The sequence below is a fragment of the Typopeltis vanoorti genome, chromosome 5 (genome assembly GCF_054136105.1).
Source record: "Typopeltis vanoorti isolate ZY-2024b chromosome 5, IOZ_Tvanoo_1.0, whole genome shotgun sequence".
Lineage (NCBI taxonomy): Eukaryota > Metazoa > Arthropoda > Arachnida > Uropygi > Thelyphonidae > Typopeltis > Typopeltis vanoorti.
This window is the reverse complement of record NC_143553.1, coordinates 161,801,309-161,823,232: the sequence shown is the minus strand read 5'-3', so window position 1 is coordinate 161,823,232 and position 21,924 is coordinate 161,801,309. Positions and strand designations below refer to the sequence as shown.

Genomic DNA, 21,924 nt, shown 5'->3' with positions numbered 1-21,924 from the left:
TAAGGATCTGAGATTTAGGGGACACATCGCCAAAATTGTGAAGACAACACAAAGGCTTCTGGAAATGATGCGGAGGACACTGACTTGTAGAAGTAGGGAGATTCTTGTTCCATTGTATAAGGCTTTGATTAGGCCATACATGAACTATTGTGCCCAGATTTGGTCACCTGGTTTTCAGAAGAACGAAGAGATGTTGGAAAGGATCCAGAGGCGACTGACTAAGGTAGTTTCTAACCTCTGGAATGTCAAGTATGAGGAAAGATTGAGAAGATGCAACTTGCAGAGTCTGGTGGACAGATGGAAGAGGGGAGATATGATAGAGACCAACAACTTAGTAAGGGGTTGTTATAGGATCAATGCTAGAGAGGTTCTACAGAAAATAGTGGGAGATCAGGGGAGAACCAGAGGTCATCCCTGGAAACTGTATAAAGAGGGTGTGAGCAGAGGAGTGAGAAGCAGGTTTTTTTCATGCAGATCTGTGAATGTTGGAATGCCTTACCTGAGATTGCAGTGCCTGCAGAGAATTTGAGTGTGTTTAAAGCACAGTATGATGAGCTGTGTGTGTTATAAAAGGACCTCCTAGATGACTCTTTGAGTCCATGGGGATCTTGGGTAGTTATTATTATTATTACTAATAATAACAATATAATTTCTTGGCAAGTATAATTTACTTGTAACCAAGTGAAAAAACTATCTACAAGTATTTCTTATTTTTAATGACCACCTCTTTCATTTTCAAATAAATGGATGCAATCTGTCTTCACACATGTTGACTTCTTTTTATTTTCAATTCCATAGGCATATCGTCATGTCACATTCCATTGTGAGTGCATTTGTGTGTAAAAATGGTAATACTAGGAGATAAGTAGTCAGCAAAACTGTGTTTCAACTTAATTACTTCTAATTAAGTTGGAACAACAGTCAACAACAACAGATCATAGAAAAAAATCAATTCAATATGTAAACAGAATGTCATTCAATAGACTACCAAGAAATTAGCAAACTATAAAGGGGGGGGGAGGAAAATCCAGAAAGAGATCGTGTGGGAATAGAGCAGACCACCAAACCCACTACCATTAAAGGAAAGCAATATTGATATACTGTACACAATTTCAATCATAACGTATTGGTGAAACACATCTGCAATTAAAGGATGATATAATGGAAGTACAATCAGTCTGGGCCAGAGGCGTAGCTAGAGGTGGGCAGAGGGGGAGGTCCACACAGGGTGGCACTTTGAACATTTTTGAACTTCTGCAGTTAATTCTAAAATACAGTCTCGAGAACTCAGTTCCAACTATTGTAATACTACAGCAAATTTTCCTCACAATTGCTGTAAGTGTTGCTAGTTGTGAGAGGAGTTTTTCTAAATAAAATTGATTAAGAATTACCTACATTACTATGAAATAGACTTCGCCAATGTCATCGATGATTTTGCTAACAGAAAAGCAAGAAAAATAATATTTTAGAATGCTGAAATTAAAGTTTTACTTCAAAAATAAACATAGTGTTTTAATTTATTTCCCTATACATTGTTTTGACTTTTTGTAGTATTTTTGGTGTGTATTGAGAGGGGCGGCAAACTCAGGGACCGCTCCTGGCGGCAAAGGCTCTAGCTACACCACTGGTCTGGGCTAACGCATCTCGAAATAATAATATAATATTATTATCTCAGATAATAATAATAATAATTTTTTTCCCTTTTGATAAGAGGAACGAAATTGTTGCTTTGCTCGAGTCTGTTCGCCCCAAAATTGTTGGTATAAGTGAGACGTGGTTAGATGACGATGATATCCTTACAGGAATAGAGATGAATGGATATGATATTTTTCATGAAGATAGACAGGGAAGAAAGGGAGGATGAGTACTGTTAATGGTAACAGATGAGTTGTGCTCATCCAAGGTGGAATTGCAAGGTGCAAATAGTATCACGGTTTTGAGGTGGTATGGTGTGAGGTAGAAGTAAACAGGATGAAATATTTAGTTGGGTGTTGCTATAGACCTGGTAATATGGAGGATAATGAGAAGGAAATGTATAGGCAAATTGGCCTAGCTAGCAAGAAACAAGTTATCATTATGGGCGACTTTAATTATGGTAATATAGACTGGAAGCAAGAGACTGCATCTGGGGGTAAATAAAATGAATTTTTGGAGTTTTGAAAGATAATTACCTTAGGCAGCACGTAACGGAGGGTACACGAGGATCAAGAGTACTAGATTTGATCATCTCATCAGATGATGTTATTATAATGAGGTGTCAAATCTTCCACCAGTTGGTGAGAGTGACCACGAGGTGATCACGTGCAGGGTGACCAGTCATTAGAGGCCGTCTGTTAGAAAGGGATATATGCAGAATTATAAGACTGGTAATTACAAAAAGCTCCAGAAACAGCTTGCAATAATAAATTGGAAAGAGGAACTGGATGGAAAGGATATCAATGCTGCTTGGGCCATACTCAAGACCTATTTGGTGGAGGCAATATCAGAGTGTATTCCAAGGGTCAAGAGGGTAAATAGAGTGGGTGTAAAATGGATGAATCAAGAGATAAGATATGCAAGCTGGAAGAAAAAGGTATTATGGAAGAAACACAAAATGAGTATTTATAACAACCAGTTGCATGAGAAGTACAAAGAGCAGGTGAGGAAGGTGACTAGCTTGATAAGGGTAGCAAGAATGCAGTATGAGCAGCAGTTAGCTAAAGCAGCTAAAAAAAATCCTAAGGAGTTTTTTTGATATGCCACCAGTAAAAGAAAGAATGATTATGGTAGGATGGGATTGATTGGTGAAAACGGAGGAATGATAACCGCTGCAGAGGATATAGTTGAGATATTTAGTGAGCAATTTCTAAAGGTATTTCATTCTTGTGAATGTGGCATCATGCAGAACTTGAAAGCAGTGGGAAAGGAGGAGGAACTGTTAGTAAGGTGAACAGGAGGTATATGAGGAATTGAATAGACTTGATTTAAATAAGGCTGTGGGACTTGATGCTATTTCACCACGTGTCTTGAGGGAATGCGCCAGAGAGTTAACAACAGCTTTTGTATATCTTTTCAACATGAGTCTCTCCCTGGGTCAAGTTCCAAAAGAGTGGAAAGAGGGTAAAATTGTTCAAATTCGTAAGGGAGGTGATAAGAGTAAGGCTTTGAATTATAGATCAGTCTGTGTGTCTGGAGTTGTGGTCAAGGTATTAGAGAAGTTAGTTAGGAATAAGAATCAGAATTGGGTTGACAACAGAAAAATACTCTTTGGCGGCCAGCATGGATTTACTAAAGGAAGATCATGCTTTAGCAACCTGCTTACTTTTTATAATAAAGTGACAAATGCGTTGGATAAGGGTGTTGCATATACAGTGGTATATTTAGATTTTGCAAAGGTGTTTGATAAATTGCCACATGACAAGCTGGTAATTAAATTGGAACGGATGGGGCTGAACAGTAGATCGGTTCGCTGGATTGGATATTGGCTGTCTGACAGGTATCAGCGAGTTGTCTATGGAGGAGCGATATCCCAGAAGAGTAAAGTTACTAGTGGTGTACCTCAAGGGTCTGTTTTGGGTCCATTGCCGTTTAATTTGTATGTAAATGATATCTGGAGAGGTCTGAATGGTGATGTGCAGTTGTTTGCAGATGATGTAAAGTTGGGGAGAGCTATCAGGAGTAGTGTGGATGCTGTAGCTTTGCAAGAGGACTTGAATACACTGGCTGAATGGGTAAATAAGTGGGGATGTCAATTCAATGTTTCAAAGTGTAAGGTTTTGAAATTTGGGAAGCAGAGATGGGATGTAAAGTACACAATTGGTGCAAATATGGGAGTGATTGTAGACATAGACAAGGACCTAAAATTTCGGGGACATGTTACTAAAATAGTGAAGACAACACAGCGGATAATGGGAATGATGCAGAGAACACTGACTTGTAGAAGAAAGGATGTTATGGTTCCTTTGTATAAGGTTTTGATCAGGCCACATATGGATTACTGTGCACAGATCTGGTCACCTGGCTTTCAAAATGATGAAATTGCGTTGGAAAAAGTTCAGAGGCGATTGACTATGGTGGTTTCTGGAATGTAGAGTATGAAGACAGATTGACAAAATGCAATTTGCAGAAATTGGTGGATAGGAAGAGGGATATGATTGAGACATATAAGCTGTTAAGAGGTTATTACCAGATTAATGTCGGGGAGGTTTTGCACAGAATGGATGAGGATAGTAGGAGAACAAGAGGTCATTCCTGGAAGCTGTATAAGGAGGGTGTGAGCAAGGGAGTGAGGAGCAGGTTTTTTGCATGGAGAGTGGTGAGTGATTGGAATGCTTTGCCCGAGAGTGTGGTGTGTGCAGAGATAGTGAATATATTTAAGGCACAGTATGATAAACTGTGTGTATAACAGTGGACCTCCCACGATGAGTCTTTGACTCCATGGAGGCTTTTATAATAATAATAATTGAACCCACTACTTTGTTTTCATGTTATTCAAAGCATATTCTGCTATTGATTGGATTATTCCTATATTTGTTCGAATACTATAATTACTTTATATGGTATTTCCCCATTAAGAGCCAGTAAAAATATTTCTTCCACTGTTTCCTGATGTTTTCAACTTAGTTAACATATTCAGGAGTTCAATTCAGTATAGATTTTACTAGTCATAATCTTATTCTCACACTGGATTCTGCCAATCTTAATTGTTTCTTCTTCCTCTTCCTCCCTTATTTCTAGTTTCACCTAGTTTCTTAAGGGATTAGATTTTTTTATACATTAGTTTTTCTTACCATTTTTCCTCTGATAACTTATAATTACAAATACTGTTTTTTTTTTTGTTTGTTTCTTTCTTTTTTGCTATCTTTCAAATAGGATTTTCTTTTCTTTGCAAATTAATCTGCCTCAATTTGATCTAGAATGACAGCATTTCAGATAAATAACTTTTGACACTGTTTGCTATTCACAGTAATATCACTGTTTCTTCAGTTCAATATATTATTATTATTATTGACATCAGACCTCCATAGAGGTAAACAACACATGCAGGAAGTGTACCCTCATGCAAAGCAAGTGAACTGTGTCTTAAACTCATGCACTCACCACACACCTTTAGGCAATTCATTCCACACACCAATAATTATCCACTTCTCACACTCTCATTATACAGCTTCCAGGAATGGCCCTTGTTCTGTCCTTGTCTCCCTCTACTATGAAAATTCTCCACCTCTCCTTCTAGTCACAAAGCACTGCAATTTGCATTCCCTCAATCTCTCCTCCTAGCATAGATCTAACACTGACCTTGTGAATATTCTCTGAATATTCTTCAGTACATCCTTATCTGCTTGGAAACCAGGCCACCAAATCTTCACACAGTAATCAATATGCGGCCTGATTGAAGCCTTATATCATCATCATCATCATCATTAGTGTTCTGTCTCTTGACAGGTCCAATGGTATAACTCAGCAGATTCTCTTCTCCCAATTTTCTCTGTCTCTTGCTTCCTCCTTCATTTCCTGATATCTTCTTGTTCCCATTATATCATCAAGCATCGTTAGTCGTCTTCTTCCTCTTGGTCGCTTTCCTTCAATTTTCCCTTCTATCATTCATTTCAGTAGGCTGTCTCCTCTTAATACATGTCCAATCCAGTTATGCTTTCTTCTTCTTATGGTCATTAGTAAATTCCTTTCTTCTTCAACTCTTTGTAATACTTCTTCATTGGTGATTTTTTCAGTCCATTTTATTTTCTCCATTCTTCTCCATAACCACATTTCTAAAATGTGGTTATGGAGAAGACCAATTAGGAAGAAAGAAGCTAAAATGTCTCCAACATTTTAGCTTCTTTCTTCCTAATTGTACAAGTTTCTGACCCATATAAGGTCATACTCCAAATATAGCACTTAATAAGCCTTTTCTTTAGATTTTTATTCATTTTATTAATAAACAAATTTTTCTTGCTATAAAAGGCATATTTTCCTTTGTTAATTCTTTCTTTTATTTTCCATGTCACATTTTCCATTTTCTTGTATTATACTACCAAGGTATTTGTATTGTCTCACTTGCTCTACACTTTCTCCATTCATCATCACCTTGATACCTCCTAGTTTCCTGGAGACTCTCATCACTTTTGTTTTCTTTGCGTTAATTTTCATACCATATTTCTTGCATATATTTTCAAATTTTTGCATTAGATGCTGTAGTTCATTTTCAGTATTAGCTAATATTGCTTGATCATCTGCAAATCTAATATCTTCCTCCAATAGTGATTCCTCTTTCCTCTTCATAAAATGCTTCTTTTATCATTTCTTCTGCAAATATATTGAAGAGCGTCGGTGACAGGCAGCATCCCTGTCTTACACCTCTGCCAATCACACATTTTTTAGTTTTTCCTACTTTTGTCTTTATTATGGCGTCTGGTTCATATATAATTCAGCTATTAACCTTCAGTCTCTCCAATCTAAACCTATTTTGCATAATATTTCTATCAGATTTTCCCATTTCATCATGTCAAATGCTTTTTCAAGGTCGATGAAACAAATATAAACTTCTTTATTTACTTCTATATTCCTTTTGCATACGGTCCTCATTACTCCAATTGCATCTCTGGTTCCTCTGTCTTTTCTAAATCCAAATTGATCATCCCCCAGAAAATACTCCACTCTATTATACAATCTTTGATTTAATATTCTTAGCAGTACTTTGGAGGTATGTGAGAGTATGCTTATTGTTCTGTATTCACTGCAATTAGCAGGATTGCTTTTCTTTTCAATTGGTATAAGAATACTCTGTGAAATCTTTAGGCCATACTCCTTTTGTAAATGAGGTTGCAGAGTTTCCATGTTCTCTAGTTGTTTTAGGATTTCACTAGGCATTCCATCCACTCCTTCCATCTTTCCACTTTTTAGTTCCTTAATTGCTGTTTCTACTTCTCTCTTTAGTATTTCAGGACCTCTTTCTTCTGTTGAGATTTCATTTTGCTCTTCCAATTCAATTTTTGTTGGTCTTTCATTTTTTGCATAAAGTTCTTCGACATATTCCTTCCATCTTTCACCCTGTATTTCAATATCATAAATCAGTTTTCCTTGCTTATCTTCTAATGGTAGATTTCTTATGCTTTTTTTAATATTTGTAATTTCTTTTGCTTTTTCAAACATTTTATCATATCGTCCCCTTTTTTCCATTTCTTCAATTTCTTTACATTCTGTTTTCAACCATTCCTCTCTTGCTTTATCAGTTTCTCTTCTCAGTTCATTATTTAATACTTTGGATTTTCTTCTTCTCTCTTCAGTGTTTACATTTTTCCATTTTCTTCCATCTTCTGAAGCCTTATATAAAGGAATCATAACTTCTTTGCATGTTAGTGTCAGTGTCATCTGCATTACTGCAATAATCCATTGTGATGATCTTACAATTTTAGCAATGAGACTCCTAGACTTCAAGTTTCTGTTCACCACTAATGCGATATCTGAGTCTGTCCCGAGAGTTCGAAGAATAAATAGGGTACGAGTCAAATGGATGTGTAATCTTATTAATCAAGAGATTCATAAGAAAAGGATGATGTGGAAGGGCTACCGTGTACATGAGGATGATGTATGTTATGAAAACTATAAGCAGCGGGCTAGAATAGTCACAAGTGTTGTACGGAAAGCAAAGTCTGAAAAGAAACTGGTTCTGCGTGCTAAAGACAACCCACAAGAATTCTATTGATATTGCAAGGAATAACTTCTAAATGCCGATGGCATGAACGTTACTAATGCAGAATAGGTTGTTCAACTAATGAGTGCCCATTTTGTTAGCAGTATTTCATGTGGCAGTTAGTTTGAAGCCATCTTGTTAGATTCCACCTTACACCAGATGGCTTGAAACTAACTGCCACATGAAATACTGTTAGTAGTAGTAGTACTACAATCATAGGTCTCAACTCTAACTGGATTCAAGTCATCTGATATCATTAGCAGCCCGCTCCCTCCTCTCCTATCCTTCCTAAAAATAGTATACCCTTTACACTTGATACCAGTTAGAATATCTGATTCTGATAGCCAGGTCTCACTATGCCTACAATCTGAGGTCCCAACATATTCACTAAGGCAACAAAACTCTACCCCTTTGTTTCTGATAATCCTAGTATTCATGCACAGACATAATAATCTACTTACATATTCTTTTCTATACTCTTGTCTGCAGTCTGCATGACACCGTTGGGCAACCTGCAGATCTCTATTCTTCTCTACTGCCTTATACATGTCTACATGTATAAAGCACTAGAGAAGGCATTCGATGTGTCCAGTTCGGAATCATCAAATGTGTTTGCACACATTTCATGGGTCAAAATTGAACGAACGCAAGGTCAAAATTGTTCTCTCTTCATCAACATTTCCACAACAAAGCCCATTCCCATCATAAACACAGTTATATAACATTGTCGCTCTTACACTCACATTCTCACCATTCCTCCCTTTATAATTTAGTTTCCTTGACCCTCTGTATTAGATCTCGTACCAGTTATTAGTTTTTCTAGACTCCTGATACCAAACGCATTCAGGTATAGGCCGTCCCTCTTATACAAATCCAATCTACCCTCAAACTCATTCCATACATCCAAAAACTCACCTCCTTTCCTTCTAGAAAACCTTTGCATTGAATCTCGCCTCTTCCAGCAAACCTTTCATGTCCTCTCTCATACTGAACTTATCGCTAGTGAAGTCATTAGTACCTACTACAATTACAATCTCATTTACTTTTCTGTTTCTTAATTGCTTCCTTTATATTCTTAATTTTTGACGTGGGAAAACTCGAGGTTATAACTCGTTCATCAATAGCATGTTTTATTATAGAATCTCCATACCAAATAACTTCTTTCTTTTTTACTAATAATTTCACTTACCTGATTTCTGTTACTTCCTGACTTACCTATTTCCGTGCTTTGTTGTTTCTTATTTTTCAGCTGAATTTTCATTTTTTCCCTATGCTCATTTAAACGCCTCTCGACTTTTTGTAATTCCTGTGTTATTTCTCTGATGATCTACTTCAATTTTTCTATTTTTGGAGGTTAATTCTTTTCATTACTCTCCTCCACAACTCCAACAATAACCTCATTTAGCGGGGCTAGTCTTTTTTGTTCTTGCCTGCGGTGTTTCAGCATTACTTTTCTTGTGTGTTTTTGGCCCGATTTTAAACTTATATTTATTTTTGAAATATCTTAATAAAAATATGTTATAAAATAATAAATACACTAAAATCTATACTAATATATTATAAAACACTAATTTCCTAAATAAAAAACACAAAAAACAAACAAAAATCACCAATTTTACAGGAGCGCTAATTCACCGACCAACCACAATGTGTCCTCGAACCAAAATCCTGATGCTATAAGAATGGGGCAACCTGCTTTTACCCTCCCCGACAGATGCATTCTTATCACTTTCTCATAGACATGACATTCTATTTTTGCCTTAAGTCTATACTATAGGTATTTTCATGGAGGTTGTTTTATTGAACTATCAATCATCATTCCTCCACTTTTAAGCTTGTAAAGAAAAGATGAGCAGTTGAATATTTAATCACAGTTTAGTTACAAAGTTGCTGAATAAACAATCTCGCATCCCTCTTTTATTCCATCCACCTATTCTCTGGAACAGTTTTTTGGGATCTATATCCACTAATTCTGGAAGAAACACATCAGATTTCTTTTTCCTTCTTAACTACTTGTCCAACACACTAACACTGTTGCATTATAGGTTTTACTATCTACCATTGTTTTTCTTATGTTGCTCCCACCTACAAAAGGTTATTTGCAAATGTATAGTTTGTATTGTGGGTTAAGGTTTTTTTTTTTTAATGTTTATGTCTCTCTTACCCACGAGAACAATTTTACAAACAATTTACACAAACAATTTTACTTGATACTTGCAAAAACTATCATACATTTTGTATACGATGCTTATATAATATCGTATTTAGTCCGTGGATGAACTAAGGATATTATTTTTATCAATTTTATATATTTTTTAATATTTTTAATTTTATTTTTTACATAGTCTGAAAACCCTGCCTAATTTCACCTGGTGGGTGCCACCAGGTGAAATTCATCTCTCAACCAATGTCAATCACAAACATCCATGTCCATAGCAAGATTCAAACTTACCACCTGTTGGTCAGAGAGTGGGTGAACTAACCACACAGCCAACCAGGCCTGCAAAAATGTGGAGTTGCCACATTTTGCAAGCCTGCAAAATAACTTATATATTTTGTTTAAAATACAAAATAAGTTATATTTTTCATATTTTTTTTAATATCAGATTACTTGATTTTTATATAAAATTACCCATGTCACTTGAAAACTAAGGGTAAAATATCTCTAGATGCAACCAACTCTGTCTATAGAAAACTCATAAGTACAAAAGAATAGTTTGTTATAGCAGATAGTTTACTAAGTGAATTTCCTTTAGAATAGCACTGTGTATATATAAGGCTTTAGATGGAACTTTTATAGTAGCTTGTTATAACTGATTTTGCTATACAGAATAAAATTCAACTGTATCAGTTTTGTTCTAAGACAAATGTGTGTTCTAAGACAAACTAAGACAAATGTGATGTTTCATGGAAAAAATATATTCTGCAAAACTAAATTGTTAACTGCATGCATAATGTAGTTGACAAAATTATCTATTCAAGTAGTAATTTCATGTTTTAAATCATTTCAAAATTTTATTCTATTTGGAAAAGAAACTCAGCTAACTTATGAATCTTCCTCTCTCTCCATATCCTTAAATCTACTCAACAAACCATAGAAAAAACTGTCAAACTGACTTAGCAAAATCTTCTCTCCTACACATATACCTTCCTCAAAACATGTGATAAACACAACCATCAACTCATACATGTATATATATATATATATATATATATATGACATCACGTATATACAAAACATACATGTATGATTTGGTACTACTTCTTTTCTATCCTCAAGATGGATCAAATCTCTCATGGATAAGAGCCTTCACTGTTCTCTGTCCAAAGTAACCTCTTTCACATGCCAACAGCTTTGAAAGTCCAATGCAGTTCTCCATATTAATCTTGATCTTTCCCTGGGTCTTATACATCCTTCACAGTGTCCTCAAATACCAGGCAAGGAAGTCTGTCCAGTTCCATTCTGCAACAAAACGAACAGAGTTGATGCTTTTTAACTGTGTTAAGAATTGTAGAATTAAAGATATTCAAATCTAGCAGAACTTGTGCATTAGGCTCATGTTCAGTCCAACGAGTTAATTTCCTTAAGTATTTCATTTCGAAAGCCAACAGTTTCCTCTCTGCTTCTTTTTTTTTAAGGTCCAAGTTTCTGCTCTCTCTACAGAACTTTTTTTTTTTTTTGAAATTTTAATAAGATTTTGACAGATGAAAGTTCATGATCTAAATCCAGTTCGGCACTATGAAGGGTTTTGACATTCAAAAACAGAGGATTTTACAGTTATGTGAATTAGGAAGTAATCTATGCAGTTTTTAGTATTCGAGTCTGTATTACAAAACCTTAATGTGAATACATCTGTGGGATTGGATGGTATACCAGCTCGGGTCTTATGTGAAGCAGCTGAAGAATTGTCAGCATTTGACCATTTTGTTTAATTTGAGTCTCGGGTCTGGGTTAGTCCCGAGGGGGTGGAAAGAGGAGAAAATAGTTCCGCTGCATAAAGAGGATTCCAAGACTGCTGTTGAAAATTACAGAACCGATCAGCATATCAGGAATCGTTGTCAAGGTCTTGGAGAAAATAGTAAAAAGGAAAATACAGGAATGGATAAATAAAAATGGGATACTGTATGGGGACAGCATGGTTTTGTGAAGGGTAGATCATGCCTCAGCAACTTGCTCACGTTTTATAACACAGTGATGGCTGAACTGGATAAGGGTAATGGGTTTACAGTGATACTGCTGGACCTTGCTAAGGCCTTTGACAGGATACCACATGGAATTCTAATCAGTAAACTGCAGCATATGAGGATGGATATAAGATTGGTGAGATGGATAGGAGGGTGGTTGATGGAGATATCAGAGAGTAATTTATTCAGGAGTAGAGTCCAAAAGACAGCCAGTGCCTAGTGGTGTGCCACAGGGTTCTGTTCTTGGACCATTACTAGTTAATTTGTTCATTAACAATATAGGAAAGGATCTGAGAGGAATTGTTCATTTGTTTGCTGATGATGCAAAGTTGGGTAGAACAATAGTGAATGCACATGATGTCAAAATTTTGCAGGTTGATTTGGATAGATTGGAGGACTTGGCTAAGGAGAACCGATGTCAATTTAATGTGGCAAAGTGTAGGGTTATGCATTTATGCATTTTGGGGTGAAAGGATTAGCAACAGGAGAATGACAAGGCCAGGGATTTGGGAGTGTTGGTGGATAGGGAGTTGAAGTTTAGGGGGCACATTGAAATATTGGTAAATCAGTTCATCAAATCACTTGGTTACTGAAGAATACTTTGACGAGCAGAGACGAGCAAGTTATTGTTCCTCTGTATCGAGCCTTGATAAGACCCCATCTTGACTACTGTACCCAGATCTGGGCACCAGGGTTTCTTCTTGGTGGAGAGGATCCAGAGGCAAGTGACCAAGATGATAGCAGGTCTATGGAATGAATCTTATGAGAATAGGTTGAAGATTTGTGGGTTGCAGAAATTGGTTGATAGGCAGAAAAGGAGTGATATGATTGAGGCATTCAAATTACTGAAAGGTTTCTATAAGATTAATTCAGAGGATATTTTTCAGAACAGGACTGGTAGTGGGAGGACTAGGGGCCATCCATGGAAACTGGGCAAGAGTGTGGTTAGCGAGAGTGTTAGAACTAGGTTTTTTACTTGGAGAGTGGTGAATGAGTGGAATAAGCTGCCAGAGTCTGTTGTGGGTGCAATGACTGTGAATGAGTTCAAGGCAAAGTATGATAGATACCGTGTGGATGTTGAATAGTTGTTCTTGACATGATGTATAGGGCCTCCCTCGATGAGTCTAAGGACTCCTTGGAGTTGCCAGTAATAATAATAATAATGTCCAAATGTTTACAGTAAGTAAGCATGTAGTGAATGGATTTCACTGACCACATAACCAATTTCTCAATGTATCATTCAGCAAGTTGGCTTCCTCTATGCAGTAGAATTATCAACATTTCTCGATTATCATTAGAATTATCAACAATATAATATGTATGGGTTTGAGGCAGTTGAATTTAATGCAGCCAGCCTGCCATTCCTTTGCTACATTTGCCTACTTAAGGCATATACCTGGGCGAGAAGGCAGACTCCCACTACAGTGATGAAAAAAGTTCAGTAAACAGGATTTTATTTTTATAAAATTTTACATTCATTTTAAACATTTTTAGGCTTATATGATTAAAAAAATAAAATAAACTGAGATATATTAAACCTGCTTATATTTGCTAGTTTCAGACCAACATTATCAGTGTATTAATTTAATTTGACAAAATGCCAGTGCATAAGTACCATCTGGAATTGAATTAGATACTGCCTAAACTGAAGATCTTAAAAATAAGCACTGTTTTAAACATGTCTTTGAACAGCCAGGCTTATTGAAATTATAGATATGTCTAAATGCTAAAGCTGACCCAAAAAAAAAGCTTGTATTAGTGATCACATGATGGAGAAAAATGTACAAATATATAGAAAATACTATCATAGATACCCTTGCAAGAATTAAACTAAAGTCCTGAATACAGTTAATTGCAAACATACAACTGCCTGGTTTTGCTGTATGGGTGACAGGGTTTACAATTTGGACTATACTACTCAGGAATACTGAACACATGATCAGCACGTTTAAACATAACATCCTAAAATATGCACTTGGAAATTCTAGTTAGTCACTTACCACTCTGACAGTATACTGGAATTCACAATATATATAGAAAACAAAGGATGTTATAATTCTCCAACTCAACAATCTGAATTCCTCAAAAGATATCTGCTCTGATAACATCACATTCTCCACTCACCTCAATCATGTTCAATTTTTTGAATATGGTAACAACCTATAAAGGTTAAACAAGATATCTGTAAAACAGCCAAAGTATTACTTACTTTCTTATCCTCTTTGTGCCTCGTAGCATATAAGGCAAAGAACCATTTCTTCTAATGCTTCTGTCTTGATCTACCAGTTCAGCTTCTTTCTAGCTCTGCCAGCTGGCCATTCTGCAAAGAAGTAGGCCTTCTCACTTTCCTTTTTTCCTCTGGAATCCATCAAAGTCACTCAAGGAATCTCTCTGCTGTCCATTCTCAGTATGTGTCCAATCCATTTCCATTTTTCTATTCCATCAGTAATACTTTTTTTTGCTCTGTCAACTTATATGTCTTCCTTTATTATACACTGGGGGCAAATATTTTTAATATTTTATGCACACATTTTGTTTTGAAACTATTTAATTTAGTTCACTGTTTTTTTTTTTTTGGTCTGTTTCAACGTCTCTGATCCATATAATATGGCCTTAACATTATGATATCTGGAATTTACAACATACAGAAAACAAAGGATGTTATAATTCTCCAACTTAATAATCTGAATTTCTCAGAACTAATTCATGGTCATAAGCAAGAAACCAATTCTTAATTCAGTACTTTCTTTAAACAGGAAGAGTGACAAAATTTAAATATCTCAGATGCTGGTTAAATGAAGAATGCAATTCAGATATGGAAATAAAAGTTAGAATTGAAATGGCAAGAAAATATCCTGATAAAATCAACACTGTGTAACTGCAATTTAAATTTATAGCTTAGAGTATACATGGTTAAATGCTATGTATGGTCTGTACTGCTGTATGGTGCAGAAACTTGGACCTTCAAGACAATGTCGGTAAAAAAACTTGAAGCCTTTGAGATCTGGCCTTTAACATTTGTCTATACAGACAAATGTTAAAAATTCCATGGACAGCAAAAACATTCAATCAAGAAGTACTAGAACAAATGGGGAAATCACGTAAACTTTTAGATACCTATTCTAAAACCAACCTGTTCATGCCTTAATATCTTCTCTACTTCCCTTTTAATCCTGGTTATCGATATTATCCAATTAGCTCCTTTGGAAGAAGTTTATCCCAAGTGAGCCAAAGAATAATTCCAATACAACAATTAGTTAGAAGAAAACTATTTTACATTTAAGTCTATACAAATCTGAATATATTTTTAAGCTGGCTACAGAACTTAAACTGAGAAATTTCAAATGCATAACTATGTGAAATAACTCAAAATACGAAGACCTAACTTGATCATCCAAATCCACAAAAGGAGTTGGCTAGGATAGTCCTACATTTTGTCAGATATTATTTTGGTAAGCTCCATGGAGTCAATAGACTCATTGTGGGAGGCCCACTCAAGTAGCAACATGTCTATCAGAATGAAATTTGAAATTATTTACACTCCCTGCATTTACAATGCACTCCAGCAATGCATTCTACTCATCAATAACTCTCCACATAAAAAATACATACTCCTCACACCCTTTTTCACCACATCTTTATACAACTCGGAGGGAGCACCCCTTGTTCCTCCCATTCACTCTTTTTTATAATTCCTTCTGTATTAATCTGGTATAATCCTTTAACAAACTTGAAGGTATCTATCATATTTCCTCTTTTTCTCTTATCCACCAAACTCTGTAATCCACATTCCCTCAAATGTTCTTCATAACCAACATTCCAGAGTGCTGATATCACTTTGGTCATTCATCTCTAGATCCTCTCTAGGTTTCCATATCACAATGAAAACTAGGCAATCAAATCTGAGCACAACAGTCTATGTGTGGTCGGACAAATGCCTTATATGAGGTGTGGCTATTAAATAACGAAACTGGGTTGCAAAAATGTAGTTTATTATTACAATTGTTACAACTTAATTGTTATCCCCTTCAACATACTCTCCTCCTCTATTCTATACACCGTTGCATACGAATTTTCCATTGTTGGAAGCAGTACTGCAACATCAGGTGTTATCTGCTTTAGTAGTGCTGCCGTTTTCTCCTTTACCTCATCCACTGACTGAAAATGGGTGCCCTTCAATGCGGATTTCAACTTTCAAAAAAGGTAAAAGTTGCATGGAGCTAAGTCCGGCGAGTCCAACACTGGGATCTTCTTATCAGCTAGATACTGCTTTACAGACAGTGCACTGGTACGTTGTTTTGATGGAGAATCCAAGCATTGTTCTTCCACAGATCTGGTCTCTTCTTCCTCGCTCGTTCTCTCAGCTTGGCCAAAACCTAAAGGTAGTAATGTTGGTTAACTGTCTGACCCTCTGGTACCCATTCAACCATTACCACGCCACTGATATATATATATATATATATATATATATATTAAAAATAAAATAAAAATAAATAAATAAAAAATAAATAAAAAAACGATCAGCATTGCCTTCAGTTTTGACTTGCTTTTACCATTCTCAGTGATGTGGGAGTTTTCCAGTGCAAAGATCGTCTCTTTATTTCTGAATTGTACTGGAAAATCCATGTCTCATCATGTGATGATCTTCTCCTGCAAGTCTGGCTCTGCTGTCAGCCATTCCATGATGTCAGTGCAAATCTGTTTCCAGATGTCTTCCTCCTCCTGACAAAAGTTTTTGGGAACCATTTTGGAGCAGACTTTGTTCGTGTTCATTTTCCTATGCAAAATTTGTCGTACAGTCTCCTTATCAATGTGCACCATGTCTGCTATCATCTGAATGCTTAATTGGCGATAGTTGCAAACAATTTCATTAATTTTTGCAATGCTTTGTTCAGTTCCTGCCGTGACAGGGCGACCCAGTCATTCGTGATCTTCAACGTTTTCTCAACCTTCAGCAAAGCGTTTGTGCCATTCAAACATTTGTGCACGTGACATTACATTATCACCATACACCTCCTGCAACAGTTTCTAACACTCGGTCAGCAATTTCTTCAATTTCACAAGGAATTTGAGATTAATGCACTGCTCGAGTTTAACGTTAGATATTATTCTGGCAAAGCAACTTCACGTGTTTCTTTTATAACTGCCTACAGACTAACTACAAGTGACAGCGAACAATGCTTATATTCACAAGTACATGATTCACAGTGCACCTTGTGTTGTTATTTAATAGCCACACCTCGTATATAGACACCACCACCTCTTTATCCCTACATGTGAATGCACTTTTTATCATAGCAGCAAGACGATATGCAGTCTTAACAACACTTGCAATCAGCTGTTGGACTTTAGCCCATTGTCTACCCAAGTTCCTGAATCTCATCCACTTCCTAACGAACAGTTCCACCAGTACAATATGTGGCCTTATATCTCTGCACCTCAGTGTAACACCTTATATTTATTAATATGAAAACTACACCCCCCCCCACTCATCTGTCCAAGATAAAATCTATTCAAATCTTCCTGTAGAAAATTAACACAAGCAATACTCCTGATAATTCTATCTATCCTTGCATCATCAGCATACATTTGAAGATGTCCAGTCAATCGAGATGAAATATCATTTATAAATAAGTTAAACAGTAGGGACCCAAGAAAACAATCATGAGGGATGTCAGTGGTCACTTTTCTTTTCTGAGAGACTGCTCTATTATACAAAACTTCATTAAATATAATTTGAATGTTTTACAGTACATATTTAGTCTGTTTTGCAACTATTAAATTGATGCTTAAGAAGCAGGTGTGAAGCAAAATTAATTAACTTCAGTTTATGATATCTGATACCTGTGCTTTTTTTAATGTTACAAAATATAAAAATAACAAAATATGCATAATCCACTAGTCATCATCCAATTTCAATACTGAAAACTAGCTTTTGTTCTTCAGTCACTAATTCTATTTAGAACAGTCTCCCTCTTTCCATATTACAAACCTGCAATTATTTTATTTGATATTGATAAATGAAGATTTTTTCCCAATTTTTAACTTTAACATGTTGCCAGAAAATTCCACAAATTTTATGTGTTAGCTGTTAAAAATAAAAAAACATCTAGAAATTTGGATTCACAATTTGAGGTAACATGATAAATGGAGTTTTATTCTAAAATTAACAAAGAAAGAAATCATTAAAAAGAACTTGAAAATATATAGGAATGTGTGTGTGTGTGTGTGGCGCACACACACACAGTCCAGGATAACCTAAAATGGGTGCTACAAAAGAAAAAGTTTGTAAGATAATCGACACACACATGAGCACATGTGTGCACATAAACACTACTGTATATACTTGTTCACTTTTAAGAATGTCTTTCAGGGTAAAGTTTGGAAACATTATATATGCAGAATAAAGAGGCTAAAAAGTTATGCAGCAAACATCAGTTTAAGCAAGTTTGGTTTAATTAAGTATGTATTTTACATTTGAACTATCCATGTATATGCATTTGTACATACCTGAAAAACATTACTTCTATGGCCACTATTATATTCTAACACTGGCTCTGATATAGTCCAATCCCATATAACAATATCCAAATCATCAGAACCACTAGCTAATCTTGTTCCATTGCTATTGAAATGCAAAGTATTCACACAACCATCATGTTTCTTCATTTTATACATTAATTCTAATCGCTCTACCATATGAAGGCTTCCACAACATCGTAGGCGAAATAAGTCTTGTGCATATCGACTTGAGGTACCATATTGGCGTCCAATTACTTCTTGACAGAGGAACCACTTATGTTTTGGTCTTGGGATATTTGGAGTGGGATCATAATTTTTTTCATCATCAGTACTACTCATACGACAAGTGTCATCACTCTTAACTGACTCATCGTCATCAGTTTCTGAGATATCCCGATCTGTAGAATTTTTAACTTTATCATCAAGGGGTACTTTGGTTTTCTTCTTTTTATCAAGTGTTGTGTTATTTGTATTGTTTGTATCACTCTGGATAGTATCTTCTTTGTTAATTTCAGCAGCTGCTTCAAGCAATGTTTCAACCCCACTACTTACATCAGGTAGTTCAGGCAGACTATAAGAACAATCCTGATGTCCAGAATCTGGGCTGTTTAGTCCACTAGCATTATCATTTTTCATTTCCAGTGCCTGAATGCAACTTTCCTTAATGTGACTAACTTTTGATTCTGTATCTTGTGTAGTGGCACCTTCATCAGAAGAACTTCCTTCTTCATGTGATTTTTCAATACTTATTCCACTATCATCTTTTTTCATTTTCCTCCTAGAACTTGGAGACTGTTTATTTGTTACTTCAGAAGAAGTCTCTGAGATATTAGACAAATCTGGAATTTCTACTGTAGAATTTAAAGAATGATTGTCCACACTGACAGCAGAAGTACCATTTGGAGGATCAATATCCATGGCTTCTAATATATCTTTGGCAGACTTGAGTTTATCTTCATCTACTGTATTGTTAGATGCTCCATATTGCATGGTGGAAATAAATTTTGGACACACCCTACAAAAAATATAAAAATAAAAAGACTAATAAATAAACAAATACATTATTTTAACTAGAAAGAACTCATATTTAGAATTTCAAAAATAACTGGGGAAACACCCACACAAGATCACATGGCATTTAGATATGCAAAAACAGTGTGCAATTATTATTGGTGATATTTTTTATGAAATTATTTATTGTAATTACTACATGATTCCACCAAGGAGTCAGAGAACTCCATGACATTACATGTTACTTTCATCTAGATGCCATGTGATGGTACTATTAATTTCATTTAAAGTAACAAAGATGATCATCTGCAAGATGAACCAAAGATATATTAAGGGAAATGCTATAATAATGAATAAAGATGACTAACACACACCACACACATAATGATAGCCTTAAATATTGGCAGGGTCAGATCTACAAATAAATCATGTGGGGGGGGGGGGGTGCGCACTCAACTTTTGCCAACTATCGAAGTTTCAAAAATTTAACTATTTTTTAAAAACCCAAATGTTTTATAGTTCAAGCAAAAGAAAAATATTTAAGAAATAACTTAAAATTTTATTTCCTAATTCTAATTTAAATATGAATACAAAAATATACTCTGTGACAAAGTCTGCATTTTATTTTTGGCTGCTAAATCTACCCACAGAATAGTTATTTCCATTATTATTTTTTACAGTAGATTTGCTGACTTTAACCAAGAATTATCATTTCACATATTTTTATTTTTGTTTACATTCAGCATATAATTCTTATTCTTTCATTTTCCCTGCCCCACTAAGTTGCAGCATGGGCAAGTGTCCCAATTTGCATGCTGGGATTGCTAATGTTCTAATATAGACTATGTGCTCTGTATATAATGTTCTATTTAATCCCATATAATTGCAGTGTTTTGAAAAGTTTTTCCTCTGTGCACCATGTTATATACCTTTTCCAAATCTACAAAACTTAAGTAGAGATCCTTGTCAAATTCTCATGATTTCTCAACTATTTGTTGTAAAGTGAAAATACGATCATGACAACCTCTATTTGGTCTGAACCCAATTTGTTCTCCAAGTTTCCCTTCGACAATCATTCTCAGCTCCTTTTTGAGTATGCTTGCATAAATCTTACCAGGAACACTTAAGTAGAGAAATAACTCTAATTCTCATATTAAGTTTTATTCCCTTTTTTTTTTTTTTTTTTTTTTTATAGATGGGAACTATTAGAGCTCAACTCCAATCATCTGGAATTTGACCTTCTGACCAGGCCCTCTGAATTATAAACTGTAGCCAATGCAAAAAATTTATAGCTCCATACTTATGCATTTCTGCTCAAATATCATCTATTCCAACTGCCATTCTGTATTTAAGGTTTTGATAGCTTTTTCTACCTCAATTATTGATATGCACTTCTCTTTGCATTCCTCTTGAAAATATTCTAGTATGGTTCTGTCACTGCTTGTTTCTTTTAACAGTCTTTCAAAGTAATTACTCCAGACATCTAGGATATCCTTATCTTCAGTGACCTTTCATGTCACTTTTATTATTTTTTGATTTCTTTTACAGTACTCTTTCCTAAGTTTTTTCAATAGCCTCCAGGACATTTTCCCACCTTACTGATATTTAGTTTCTATATTCTTACTAAAATCTTCCCATGATTTTGTTTGGCTACTATTACACATAGTTTTGCTCTTACATTTTTCTCTGTATTCTTTTAGGGGATCTGCCAACTTATTCACTAGGAACTTTTGGTATGCTTCATTCTTTTCCAGAACTGTTTCTTTAATTTCTTGTATCCACAATGGGATTCTTATTTTCCTATCCTTACAGACAAATTCTTGGTATATTTAGGGCATAGCTCCCATCCCCAGGATAAGGGTATAGCCTCTGGATAAAGAGGTTAGCTGTGAATAAACAGGGAAACTTGTGAATTAGCAGTGACAATGGGATGGCATCTACCAACAGGAAGTGGTGAAATAGACAGTGGCATGGCTATCTCTATAAAAAGCCACACATTCAAAGGTTGGTCGATTGGTAGAGCCTCTGCTACTAATGGCTCGCAAAAAGCTAAGCAAGTTCAAGCACGGTCAGTAGTTGAAAGGGGTTCAATCGTTCGATGCTGCTGATGCACTCTCCTTCAATGAGTCTTTGGACCCCCTGGAGGTGTCACATAATAATAATAATTTCCAATGACTGGGATGTGACATGGCTAGATGTAACCGCCATTCAATAAGTTACAGCCTGCTGGAAGTTGGGGCAGCAACAACTTTCATCCTGATCAGCGGAAGATCACATTAAGTGAAAACGGTATAAAGGATACTGTGTTAGGCAGACAATCATGAAGAATGAGAAACGGTTAGCACATTGAGCCTCTTCAGAAGGTTATTGCTGGACAAGAAAGGTAATGGGATACCACCTTGTTCTATTTTTCCCTAGTAAGATAGCAGTATGGACATTCTAAGAGACTGTAAAGTGTACAATGGCTCAATACTTGTGCACAGTAGGGGAAGAAGCAAAGCTTCCCAGGTCGTAAACCAGCGAAATCCCTGTAT

General features: G+C 35.7%; 1 protein-coding gene across 2 annotated transcripts in view; it reads right to left on the bottom strand.

The window, feature by feature from the left end:
- Positions 1-21,924, bottom strand: part of LOC150107013 (DDB1- and CUL4-associated factor 8-like) — a 263,903-nt gene that overhangs the window by 196,432 nt on the left and 45,547 nt on the right. For both annotated transcript variants that reach the window (XM_090393388.1, XM_090393389.1), the window contains exon 2: positions 18,368-19,394. In XM_090393388.1, coding sequence (XP_090249514.1) covers positions 18,368-19,394 — 1,027 coding nt within the window. The remainder of the gene's footprint in view (positions 1-18,367; positions 19,395-21,924) is intronic.